The following is a 13,614-nucleotide window of genomic DNA, read 5'->3' as shown; positions in this document are numbered from 1 at the left end:
CTTATTACTTGATTAACGTAACACAGCATCTTCAATGCGGTCACTAACTCACTTTCAGATACCAGGTCATAGCCTGGTCCTGTAGAAAAGCACCCAGTTAGCAGCTCCACATTCATATAGCCTCGTATTGCAGGTACCACATCGAAGGTCCCACTGAGGCGACATGAAACTTCTTAGAAGTTTCAGCAACCTTCGCTTGCAAACCACTCTCACGGAGATAAAAATACCTAAGCCAGACCATTTAACTCCTAAAGCCCTGCCAGGAAATCCTCAGTCAGTAAAGCTGGGGGAGTCGAGGCCCCGGAGGCGCCCCACACAGGCGCATCACCGCCAGCCCCGGGGATGCTGCTGCGGCCACCCCCCAAACACGCACAGCCCGGGCGCTACTCAGCCCACAGAAGGTAAAACCGCGTGTGCCGACACCTCGGCAGTGCCACACCGCCTTACCCGCGATCGTCACTGTCCCCAGCATGGCTGAAGCGACACTGGCCACCGCGAACACCCCTCTCCCGCTCCGAGGTTCCTCCCACGGGCGCAGGGCAGCGCCGACCGACGGGAGCGAGGGAGCCGGGCGGCAGCCGCGCTTCCACCGCCCCGGCAACTGGCTGGCTGGACGGAGAGTCTGGTTGAATGAGGACTGGTTGATGGAGGCCTGGCTCCCTCCCGCGCCCCACGGCCGCTCCCCCAGTCCCGGACAGCCCCGAGCCCCGCCCGGGACCACCCCCGCCCGCCCGGCCGGGGCGGGCCCTGCTGGCCCTGGAGCGCGGCTCGGCTCGGCTCTTCTCACCGCTGGACGGCACAATAGTGGTGCCTCAACGTGTCCGCCTTGGAACTGCCACTTCAAGCCTTTATCTTTCTCTGCCCCGAAGGGAAGAAGCGCCGGCTGCCGCTTTGCACACAGCCGCGCGCTTCAGTTCCCGCTGCTGTAATGCCTTCCTGATGCAGCTTCCCACAAGGCATCCTCACCAAACCTCAACAGACGCTGCTTAAAAGACGCAAGTATTTTACCCCTCATAAATAAAACCATATGAAACACTTCTGTTTCTCCCCACTGAAACATTTGCTCCTTTGCCTATTAACTGTCACATAGGGGCTAGTTTGGTCTTTTTTGTTTGGTTTGGTTTTTTTGTTTGTTTGCTTGTTTTTTTTTAATTGGAATTCTCTACAACATAATTATTTATAAATTGTCTCAAAGGCTGCTGTCAACAGTTTCAGAAACGTGTTACTCTGGATACTTGTACTATAGCAATGTAATGCTCCTACCGATAGTAAAAAGGGATGCAATATGATAAAACAAAATGTAAAAGATCAGTACCTAATATAGGTGACCTCCTATTATAGCAACAGTACTTCTATGAGTTATGTTGAATATCTCTAAAATTGTGATGATATATGGGCCTTCATCTATGGCTCTGATTGCCAGCACCAACTTCCCAGTTAATTTACCAGACTTCCTGGTTAATTTAGTCAGATAGTGGCAACTTTAATGAGTCTGGGTCATCTCTCAAATGGTCTTCTGAATGCGACATTCAAATGACAACAACAGAACCAAGCAATCACCCAAAAAGCCTTCAAACACTACTCTGCTGTAGGCAAATATCAGTGTTGTCTCAGTGCTCCATCTCATGATGCTTTACTTCTGATTTTATAGACTTTGCAATCAGGGTGAAATAAAGAATGAGTGGAGAACACGAAGTGTAGCACTAAAATGGTGTATTTCCTGATGTGGAGATATTTCTCTGCATGGAGCATTGAAGAGACACCTCTTCCCCACCTTTATTGCTCTGCTAAAGACAAGTGAACCAGACTCTGTAAGGTCCAGAGGGGAGGATATAAACAGTTATGAACACCTGAATGTAGCCTTTACTTGAGCTATCTTTCCAATGCTTGACAGGGCAAATTTTGTCTCTATAGATGATGTCATTTTCAGCTATTGCTACCAGGAAATACATGCCCTGTCACCATCATAAAGTGATTTTTTACTTTGAGAGCAAACACACAGAACTGTTTTCCCTTTATGCTACCATGTAGACTTGGTTCCATTAACAGTGACATAAAGCCTGATAAAAATAGGAACAACACACAGTAAAATTTTAAAGAGGAAAGTTTCATGAATGAAAGCTAAAACATGTCACATCCTATTTTTAGTGTCTAAAGCCCCTACCGATGTGATTTTGTATTGGGTTTTCATGGCCAGCTTTTGGTAGCAGGGCAGCTACAGGGGTGGCTTCTGTGAGAAGCTGCCAGAAGCTTCCCCCATGTCTGGTAGAGCCAATGCCAGCCAGCTCCAGGATGGAGCCGCCGCTAGACAAAGCCAAGCCAGTCAGGAATAATAGTAATGCCTCTGTGATAACATACTTAAGAACAGGAAAAAAAGTTGTTGGGCAGATGAAAATTGCAGCCAGAGAAGAGCAGAGTGAGAACATGTGAGCAACTCTGCTGACGCCAAGGTCAGTGCAGAAGGAGGGGGAGGAGGTGCTCCAGGTGCCAGAGCTGAGGTTCCCCTGGAGCCCTTGGTGGAGACTATGGTGAAGCAGCTGTGCCCCTGCAGCCCACAGAGGACCATGGGGATGCAGAGATCCACCTGCAGCCTGTGGTGGAGCCCACACCAGAGCAGGTGGATGCCCAAAGGAGGCTGTGACTTCATGGGAGGCCCATGCTGGAGCAGGGTCCTGGCAGGGACCTGCTGACCCATGGAGAGAGGAGCCCACATTGGAGTAGGTTTTCCCGGTAGGACTTCTGCCCTTGTGAGGGACCCACTTGTAGCAGGCTGTTGCTGAAAGACTGACCCCGTGGAAAAGTGACCCATGTTGCAGCAGTTTGTGAAGAACTGTTTCCTGTGGGATGAATTCACATTGGAGAAGTTTGTGAAGGACTGTCTCACATGGGAGGGATCTAACTCTGGAGCAGGGGAAGGACTCCTCTCTTTGAGAAGTAGCAGGAACAACCTGAGATGAACTGACAGTGATCTCCCATTCCAGTCTCCCTTTACCACTGGGGGAGAAGGAGGTAGAACTTGGAAAGGAGGGAGGGGTGGGGGGAAGGTGTTTTTAATATTTGTTTTACTTCTCATTCTCCTGTTCTGATTTTGTTGGTAATAAATTTAATTAATATCCCCATTTCGAGTCTGTTTTGCCTGTGACACTGATCAGCGAGTGACCTCTCCCAGACCTTGTCTCAACTCACAAACCCTTTGTTACATTTTCTCTCCTCTGTCCACTTGCAGAGTAGAGTGAGAGTGGCTTAGTGGGTACCTGGAGTCCAGCCAGGGTCAACCCACTACAGTCTTTTTGGTGCCAAAACCCAGGAACATGAGGATTTTTAGATAAGGATAGTAACTGGGAGAGGAAACAGGCAAAACAAGTACCGAACAATGTTAGAGAATGAAATTTTTGTGGTAATCCTGGTGAATGGTCAAGAGGTTGATTTTGTGTAAATTGTCCACTTTTGTTTGGTGTCATGATGATGTTATTTTGATTTTTGTGAGGGGAATTTTTGTTATGTTTTGTTTTGGTTGGTTGTCTTTGTTGATGTAAGTGGAAGTTGTGTGATGAATGTGGATTTTAATGCTATTTCCTAAATTATGTGATTAACAGAAGTAATGGGTGGAAAAATAATCTTCTATTGGTATAACAGTGTTACAGCAATTAATCTGAAGACATGACCAAGAATCGCATTTATTAGGATTCAGACCCTAAAGTACACTAAGGGTTACACACATGCCTTAAGCTGCTCTGCAGGCTGACACTGAAGACTGTGCCTCGTCCTACCCTGTTCCCATCCCTTCCCTGCTCTCCAACACCAGCATTAGTTGCCTGCTCTGACTGAAAACTATCCCTCCGTCTTGCCATCCTGTCAAAAAAGTCAGCTAGCAGCGGGATTTCTGAAGCAGATCTCACTGCATGCCTATGAACAGGAACAGAGGGAAGAAAGAAGAGGCTGATGAGAGCAGGAAAGGCAGGCTGTCAAGATCACACAGGAGAAAGAGCAGCACATTTCTGACTGTGCAGCAAGGCAAGGAGAGATTCTGAAGACAGAACAGACAGGGATGTCTATGATGAGAAAGGTTCTGTGATCAAAATGCAAATCCAGTTAAAACCAGAAGGAAAGGGAACGGATTAGCAGCCTGCCCCTTCCTGTGTGCTCAAAATCATTTATCACTAATATCAGTAAGGAATTAACATAAAAGGCTTTCTGCCTTATGAAGGAAGGGACAGGCCTATGCAGCAGGAACTTCCAATACAGGAAGAGGAAACCAAGCTATTCCTACAGGTGAATGGCTGGGATGAGAAGCAGGCAAGCAGAGGCACCAAGAGCCAAAAAAACACCCCCAAGGGGAGAACAGGTGGACATCCGCACCACTGACACTGATAGCTTCAGTCCACAAGCCATTTGTCATCTGAATTCTCCTACAGAGAAAACATCTCCCATGAAACAATGCCCTAGAAGAAGCACTTTAGCAACAGCAGATCACTTAAGTAACAACCTGTCCACTAGGAGATGACTAGCTGAGCCCCATTTCTACCTCTCAATCCATTTAGCATCCCAGCCTCTATGATCTGTCCACTGAACGCAGGTTTTTACTTACCATTTGTTCCAGTGGGCTCTGCTTGCTCTCTGGGTAGTTCTTGGAGGGGTGAAGCCACCTCTGGCTGCTGCCCATCTAGTTCCTTAGATGCTGTAACAGCTCCTAGCTGCTGTGGCTCCTGTGCTGAGCCATCATGCTTCAAATTGTCTTCACTAACATCAGGTACTGGTAAACTTGCATTTAAAACCTGCATGGTCGAGTATTGATTGAAGAATGGTAGGGAAGGAGAAGGCAAGAAGGGAAACAAAAAAAAAAGAAAACATCAAGATTAGGCTCATTCCCCCAACCAACCCACAGAATATTGTTGTTTCATCCTCATTTTGAATATATGCATGTAAGCATTTTAACTTTATTAAATCAAAGTACTTCTGTGAGAAAAAACCCCCAACATAATCTGGGCCTATTTATCTTACCATTCTCCCACATGAAACATGTGGAAGAAGAAAGTCTTACAGACAATGGCCTATAACCTTGTGTAGAAATTGGTAAGGTAAATCTAGCTGATGGAAAGAAATTCTTCATTCAAAATGCCTGGCACAATTACTCTGATATATGAATGAATCCTGTCTACAATACAGCTTCTCTACTGATGTGCTTATCTTACCATCACCAACAATACAACTACAAAGAAACTGAATTATTCAGGACAAAAAGCAGAATACATGTATATCTCCCATGAGGAAATGCAGTGAAACTGAGATTAAAACTAGAATTTTTGGACCTCAGCTATTAGGCAGACGTTATTCTTACAGGAGGAAAGAGCTTTGCAAATCTTTGGGACTCTGCACTATAGCATTTTAACTATTTTTTTTCTAGATTTCCTAATATGTGCAAAAAAAAAAATCTCTTTTTCAGCTTCCACATTTGATACTTTTGAATTATTTTCAGAATTTGTACTGGCTTGCTATATAACAAGAAATGTACTTTCAAAAGCATGTTTTTATTTTAAAAGTATGAACTATGTTGTGGCCATTAACAGATACTTAATTGCCCTTTAATTGTTTGTTTATTTAGCTCTCCAATCAATTCTATTACCTTCCAACAGAAGCCATTTTAACTAATTAACTGCTACTCCTGAAGCAAAGGTTTAAACTTCCTCTGGTAGAACAGCAAACCTTAATTACATATCATTGTCTTATGACTTTGTTGTACTCCCAACATACTGCTATTGAAGACCTGTTAATTAAACAAAGGTACTAGAGATAGATCCCATCTTTCAGCGTAATGTAAAATCCAAATGCCTGAAGCACTAAACTGGGATCAGAAAGATGCCACACTGCTGATGATTCTCTTCCAAACCCCACTAAATAAAGCTTCTGAATGGGGAAATCCATTTATTTATTTTTAATAGCAATTAGTCTGCTGCAACAATTTCAAATCAACAGACAAAGTGCTAGGCAAAGGGCTTTCCTCTTAATCATCCAACTCTTTTCACATGCTGGGTGAGATCTTGGAGAAGCACCGCACAGGCAATGAAGTGAGTGCATTTAGGTTACCGATTTTCAGTTCAGAAGCCCTTAATTAAGCCAAATTGTTTCCACCCGGCGTTGTTGCGCTCCTCAAAGCTGCCTTTCACAGCCACATAATCCACCTCACGAAAAAGGATCCCATTCTGCTCCACTGCCAATACCACAGATGGAATAATTTGGCTTCAGAGTTTTCACATGCTGAGACCAGATATTAAATAGAAGAAACACAGAATGGCTGAACACTCAGATTACATTCCCGCTTCTCACATCATCCTTCTCATAAATCTAAAACACAGGAACTCAGGAGGGATAAAGATGCCACACCACCACAGAACAAAGGCACGTAAACCCTGAGAAGCTCCTCTGCAGTTGCACACAGCATTAACTGAATGGCAGTAACTCATTAAAGAGAAGCAAGAAAATCAGGTGCAGAAAATAACAGCTTAATTCTTAAAGGTCTTTGAGATTCTTCAGTACAAATTTATTAGCAGACCATTATTATTTTTTTTTAATAATAAGTTTTACTGATTCATTCTTGAAAGACAACTGCTAGGCCTGCAAACACAAGAACAACCTTAACTTGATTGGCTCTCTTTTGCTACCTGAAGGAAAAGCCATGGAGGCTATTTGAAGATGACACCGTCAGAATTAGCATCAACAATTCTTTGAAGTCACAAGAAAGGCAACCAACGGCACTGAATATCTTAGCACTCCTCACCTTATCTGAGGATTTCTTCACCTCTCTTTCCAAAACCCAGTGCTCCCCCAGGCAGCACACTGTTTTAAAGCTAGAGTCCTATGTACAGACACATAAAGTCTACCATTTGCCTAAGTGCTTAATAAGCATCTGTGGACTCTGCAAGGAACCAGCGTACAAAGGTATTTGGTACCCCAATGCAGTACAACTTGTCTCCTTTTTAAACTGAGGCCAGACTGTTATGATAAAGTACTAACTATGGTAACACTTAACATTCCCCCCAGCTCTGAATTTATTCTACAGCCACGATGCATTCAGGAGAACAGTGACTCTATATAATCCCAAAGATTTGTGATTTCGGATCAAAATTCAGAAGTCACTGGATCTAGCAGACAACCCTTCGGATCTGTTAAATTCTGTGATACCTTCCAGTATGAGAAACAGAATTAAATATAAAGCATTATTAAATGTAAGACTGTAAATGGCTTTTACAACCAGCTAGTATAATTATAATCCCTGTTCACCTTGTACATAAATTCAATTTTGAAAGTAGGACCCATCAGTCATAACTGAGTAAAAATGTAAATACATGGAAAATTTCTACTTTCAGATCTGACCAGACCTGCAGTATAACCCCACCCTGCCACGACCTTTTTACCCCAGTCTCTTGGGAAAGAGCTTGATGTGATTCTTGGCCATAGGAAGACAAATTTGGATTTTCAAATCAAGCGTTCTGCTCTAAATAACTGAATCATTAAAATTAATAAAACAATAGTATTTTTCCAAACTAAAATGCACACAAAGGAGATGAAACCTTTGGGGAGGTTGAAATGTGAAAGGAGACACAACAGCATCATTAATTAAAAAAAAAAAAAATTCTGTTCTAAAAAAAGTTGCTCAGGCTCTTTATGAGGGTCATTGCAGTCTGTCCCACTGCATTAGTCCTCAAAAGAAACTAATTTCAATTTTCATTCACATTAACTGCTTCATTTCTCTGAAGGGATCTAAACTGCAGTTTAGTCCAATTATGTCTAATTTGGTGAGCAGTGTTCTTAATTCCATTGAGAATAGTTGTAAAGCTTAGACAAATATAATGTCAGAGTTTAGAGATGGGTGAAAACTTTAAAGACAAAATTAACAGTATTAGGAATCTTGTTATTCATCTCTGTGTATTTATCTACAAGTAACAAGACATTACAGTTGGCAGGTTCATCAACATTTATCAGGTTTTTGTGGCACACATTCACCACAGTCCTTTGATTATTAATTTATGAACGTGTTGTCTCATAAACACAGGAGAAACCAAAGAGAACTGGTTATCCAGTTCGCTGCTCCTTCAGCTTCTTCATTCCCAAAACAAAGGACCATTAGCAAAGCAACATTCCAGTTTCTCTCATGCCACTACTATACATCATGCACATATTTTTTAAATATTTGCCTCACATCCACCACAAAGGTGGAAGCAAAGGGCAGACACACAGCTAATGAGAATAAAATGCCCATGTCACTCAAACCAACAGCAGCTTCTGCTCCATCTTGCACACAGCAGTAAGTCCAACTGTTGGACCACATTAAATACCTACAGAATTTAAAATGGATGAAGAAAACTAACACAAAGAATTACATGAGGTGTGGATGAACAGCAGGTCCCTGATCTCCCACTGTACATTAGTGCATGCTTCCTTCAGGCACTGCTCTGGAAGGGTTCACAGCACCCAGCCTCTTTCCCCACTAGCAATCACCACCATTCCCAACATTCCTTGTACCAGACCCAAATCATTCCACAGATTCCTCACACCAGGCCCAAACTGCACCAGAGTTAATTTTGCCTCATTCTGTTAATCCTGCTACACTGATTCTACATTAGATTACTAAAATAGCCATATCCAGCTGTCTGAACAACTGAGCAAACTAACATAATGGTCTCTAATATTTTTCCTGAAGTTTTATTTTGAAACTCTGGGAAAGACTGTTGGCCTGCTCAGGGGGTCTGCTCTTAACACATGCTGCTTCATTAAAAAGATCTTCAAACACCAGCATTTGGGAAAAAAATGAAATTAGATCACTCCAACTCTCTGTTCACAGCAGTTTGTGTTGTTTTGCATTAGCTAAGACATTAGAGGTTTGTGGGACATTGCAAACTCCAGGTGGAGAAAACACAAGGCCCTACTCAGTAAGGCACATAACACAATTTCAATACCTTATTTCTGGATAACATCTCACGAAGACAAAGCCAAGAACCTTCTCCTCATGTTCCATCCCCTCAGATCTACTCTGCTTCTCTCCTAACTCTCAGCCTGACTTCACTGTGACACCTCCTTATGGATGACTACCCTCAAAATCCACATGGGTAAAACAAAACAGACAGTTTTTGCACCCGCATCATCTCTGTGATCTCTTTTTACAACCTGTGAAAGAAGCACTACCCGCAGTCTGTCAGTCTGGTCCCACCTGAAGCCTGATCCAACCTGAGCTCCTCCCAGGTCTCATACTTTTCAGCTCTTTTGGACACCAACTTACTGCTGCATTCACACAGGTACAACTCACACAGGCTCCAAGGATCAGTCAGAACAAGGGCAGAGCACAAAGCACATTCCTCTCCTCTTAGTAACTACCAGGCTTGCATTTCCAACCCAGAAGACTTTCAAAGATCCGAGCTCCTCTTTGCAACTCTTTAGCCTCTACAACATCAAACACAAGCTAATTGCCTCGGCTTTCAAAGTGCCTGGACACTCCTTCTTACCACCCCTTCTTATCTCCCATAGGATTGGAGGAGTATTTCACACTTTTGGTGCCCCTGTGACACCAATTTCCTTTGTGCATTTTTTCAACTACACATTTTTATGCTTTCTCCCCAGCCACCCCACAGGCATGGTCAGACCTCCAAACCTTACCACCGAAATATACCACTCTTCCTCCCCAGTTGGAACAGAAGTATCTAAAGGGAATCAGACCCTGGTTGAACCAGGGTAAACCTGCAGCCTCAGACCAAATGCCTCAAATTGGGGCTCTTAAGAGACACAGTCTAGGGACTTTTCCTTGAATAAGCTTAGTTTTACCATTGCTAATGCAGTATTTTCAGGCTGACTCCCCAGAACACAGTTGTTTAAACAGCAGATGTAAGTTTGTCCCAGCTATTATTTGTCATGCACTTGGACAATAAGACACTGACATCTCAGCTGGTAACCTCTTTAGAAGAGACAGTTCCAAATATTTACTGTCTAGCACACACTTTCTCTCATTACAACACAGGTAGCATAATCAAGTTACTACTCAGAAATGGGAATCATCCCAAAAACACTGTTTGAACAGGTCCCTGCTTAAGTGGGAGCCCTTGCATGAAAGCAAGTGAGGAATCCACCACATAACACTTTAAAGCCACCAACCCCCATAAAAGATTTTCTCTAACAAACCTCAATCATGGTGCAAGAATAGCTTATTAACATGCCAGTGTTCCTCCAAATTCTCTCTTTAGAAGTTCCCTTACATTGTTTCAGGTAGCTGTTTCATCACAGTTTGGCTCTCTCAGCAGGGCCACAAAAACAACCCTGTATTAAAGCTGGTATCTTGAGCCTCTAAATAAAATAAAAGTGTGTGTCACGAGTGTGACTGTAGCGTGTAACATTGCATTAGCTGCAATGTTGGTACGATGACGCAGCTCTCCTTGCATCACCCACGTGGCTCAAAGTCACCTCCTGCCCCATAACAGGGCAGCACGCTGGCATTTTTTTCCAGCTCTCTGATGCTCAGTATCAAAATGGGAAGTCAGGTGAGAGGCACATCACTGCTACGACCAGAGAGGGAGCTCACAAGATGGAGTTGGCCAAAGCAATCCAGCCACGTGCTGCCACCAACAGAAGCGTCTCACCCAGCTTCCTGTCCAATCCGATCGCAAGGTCCTGCCTGCTCCCCTGTATCTGCAGCTTCTGCTGAATCCCAGAAGCCAAGACATCTTGCTAAATCAGCACAGAATGACCTTACCAAAGAGTCGAAACAGCTTTCCAAGGGGTTAGCTCCTTGAAACAGCTTGCACAGTGCCAGAAGCAACAAGGGGAAGCTGCCCTGGAGAGGAAGCAGGAGCACAGGAACCACCCCATAGCTTTTGTCAGTTCAGGACACCCAAGGTTTGTCTGGTCCAAGACCAAAAAGATCTCATTCCTACTTTTAGTGCTCTTGAGATCTGCTAAATCCGTCTCAGGCCAAGCTTTAGGCCTCTGTGCTGCTCAGGGCAGTCTGCCTGGGAGGTTTCACAAAGCAGACAGTCTACCAGCTGACAGCCACCAACGGGGAAAGTTGTTTCATTTCCCCTCCTGCCCTGCTGCAGATGCTTGCCTTGTGCCAGCTCTTGGTCTCAGCTCTGCATCGCAGAAGTCAAACGAACTCACAAGATCAGCAAAATCGTCTGGAAAGAATAAATTTCACTGTTTCCGGAAGGGTTAGTGAGTTTAACTTGATTACAGAAAGGTAAGGTTAGGACATGACACAGGACCAAGTGAAGCTGTGTCACCTGGGGCAACAGGGAAGAGGAATAGTGGAGGAAGAAAAGGAAGGGGGAAAAGTGCATTGCTACTCAAACAGCAAGGAGTTAACACCATCAGAAAGATAGCCTTCTCCAGAACCACACCCTGTCCCTTATTTTCAGCAGGACCTTGGTTATCAATTCACAAATCTGATGAATTCATTTCAGGCAGTTGAATGGATTAGTGCCCACAGAATCCCTCACATTCCCTGGCAGAGGGAGCTTCCCCTAGAGGGGTGGCTATGTAAGATAAGGAGCAGCTCCTCCACTGACAGAGTTTCAGTCTCCTCTGCTACAGTAAAGAAATCCACCCACTTCAAGTTCCACTATCATAGTGGGCTGGAAACTCTGGAGCTGCTTTATGTGTAATACACCACGAACTTTTGAAAGGATGGGGTGAACAGCTGAGGTCCTAACCCCATGAGCCCACATTTAACCTGTAGTGCTTGTGAGCCAGCACCCAAAGGCCCCTAGAGATCCCTCACTCTGTAGACCAAGTGCTTTCCAGGATCTCCCTCAGAGAGAGATCCTGTAGAAAGTAGAAAGACTGTAGAAGTGAGAAACACTAAAATATATAACCTCCCTTTCAGTAACCAGGACACCTCAAAGCTGGTATCTGACCAAAGTGTCACATGTGAACAACAAAACAGCTTAAAGACTATAAATTTGGTCCTTTCTAGAAGAAAAGGCAAGGAGTTTTTCATCTTGTAAAGAATACAACTACGTCAAAGAAATTTGATTAAATATTTCAAGGAATTTCATGTGACAAAAAAGGACAACTGCTCTGAGATTTTATAACCTGCATTAGACTAGTTGCCAAGACAGTTTGTTATTGACTTGCCAAGGCTCACTCAAGCTGGATTCCACTAAAGTCAGTTTCCAAAGTTTTTCTTCTAAAAGACAGGGTTGTGATAAGCGTTTTAATTTGGAAAATGCAAGAAATAAGACCACCCTTCAAAACATCCCCATTGCATCTTCTGCAAACAAATTATCTCTCTAACAGATTTCTCCAGGGGCACCACAGGACCTGGTAACCTTCAAATTCAAAGGGCTGGAAGGAATAATGATGAAAAACTGTGTCACAAATCTACATGAAGTTACTACAGTAATCTAAGGCAGACTAAAGGAGATATTAAAAAAAGTATGACCAAACTTGATTAAAAATTGTTTTTCTTTTTATGTAATGGAAGGCAGAAATAGCTGTTTGAGAAGAACAGCATTAATACACTGCTTCTTATAGCAGTGAAATGATAATAGAACTTCCCCACTTCTAAACAGTTCTACTTAAATAACAAGGTAAAAACCTATTCAAAAACATTTTTCCTAAAGCTTAGAAGACATAAAACACGGTATTAGTAAAAAAAATAATCTCTACTTGAGAACAGTATTAATGGTATTCCCTTTATTTAGAGGGTCTTAGTTCCCACAACTGGATAAACATGGCTATGAATATTATGCCCCTTAGTCGAAGTCCCATTATCTCGATTTTTAAACAACCACAATAGCCAAATGCTTGCCCTATATAATGTCAGCATCTGAATTCTAAAATTGCCCAACACAACTGCTTAATATTTTGTTAACCAACACCAATCCCCAACGCTTATTTGGTTAAAAAGAAAATAAAATAAATCTTGGTTAATTTAAAGTTCATTCGCAATGTGGTTTTCAAATCTGTCAAAACACGCACAAGGAGGTCTAGCAGCAGCCAGGAACTATGGGAAATTCAACTTGAAAGTTAAATCTGAACCACAAGGTCAAAGAAACAAAGTCATAACCAGTTCTCAAGCTCTAACACACCCACGCACCAGTCACAGAAACTTCGGAGTATCCCTGCTCTGAGCACCCAAACTCTGAAGAGCCGAAACAAGGGGATCTCGGTAGAACGTGGTATTATTTCTCCCCTCACAAACTCACGCCTACCCAAAGCAACGCTATGTAAACACGCAGATGCACATAACCTCCCTTTCAGTCCCCAAATCCCCTAAACGCGCCTATTCCAAGAAGGATAAATGGGTTCATTCATAATCTATTTTTAAACACCAGACATGTTTTAAAAGAATTTCTTTTAATTCTTCAACGTCTTTATTTAAAATAACACATACCCAGAGCTCCTTCGCTCCCCGCCGGCTGGGAGTTCGGGAGCCGTTCCCCTTTCCCCCCTATGCGGTATGACACCGGGACGCACTAAAGCCATGGATACAGCCCAGCCGCCGGCACCGCCGCCCTTCCCCGCGGCGGCGGGGCGGGGGGTGGCGGCTCAGGTGAGCCTGAGCGCGGGGGGCGCGGGTCGGGATGGGGCGGGAGGAGGGGGCACACGGGAGCTGGCGCCCAGCCGAAGGCA

General features: G+C 43.7%; 1 protein-coding gene across 4 annotated transcripts in view; it reads right to left on the bottom strand.

The window, feature by feature from the left end:
- AKAP12 (A-kinase anchoring protein 12) overlaps positions 1–13,614 on the bottom strand; it is a 30,902-nt gene that overhangs the window by 16,610 nt on the left and 678 nt on the right. For 2 of the 4 annotated variants that reach the window (XM_064649136.1, XM_064649132.1), the window contains exon 2: positions 4,589–4,775. The exons of 1 other annotated variant lie outside the window; for it this stretch is intronic. In XM_064649136.1, coding sequence (XP_064505206.1) covers positions 4,589–4,775 — 187 coding nt within the window. Of the gene's footprint in view, positions 1–447; positions 634–4,588; positions 4,776–13,614 lie in introns of those variants that run through there. One more of the 4 variants, XM_064649133.1, reaches the window with a different exon arrangement.

This window comes from Pseudopipra pipra, chromosome 3, assembly GCF_036250125.1.
Source record: "Pseudopipra pipra isolate bDixPip1 chromosome 3, bDixPip1.hap1, whole genome shotgun sequence".
NCBI lineage: Eukaryota > Metazoa > Chordata > Aves > Passeriformes > Pipridae > Pseudopipra > Pseudopipra pipra.
This window is presented reverse-complemented; position numbering and strand designations above follow the sequence as displayed.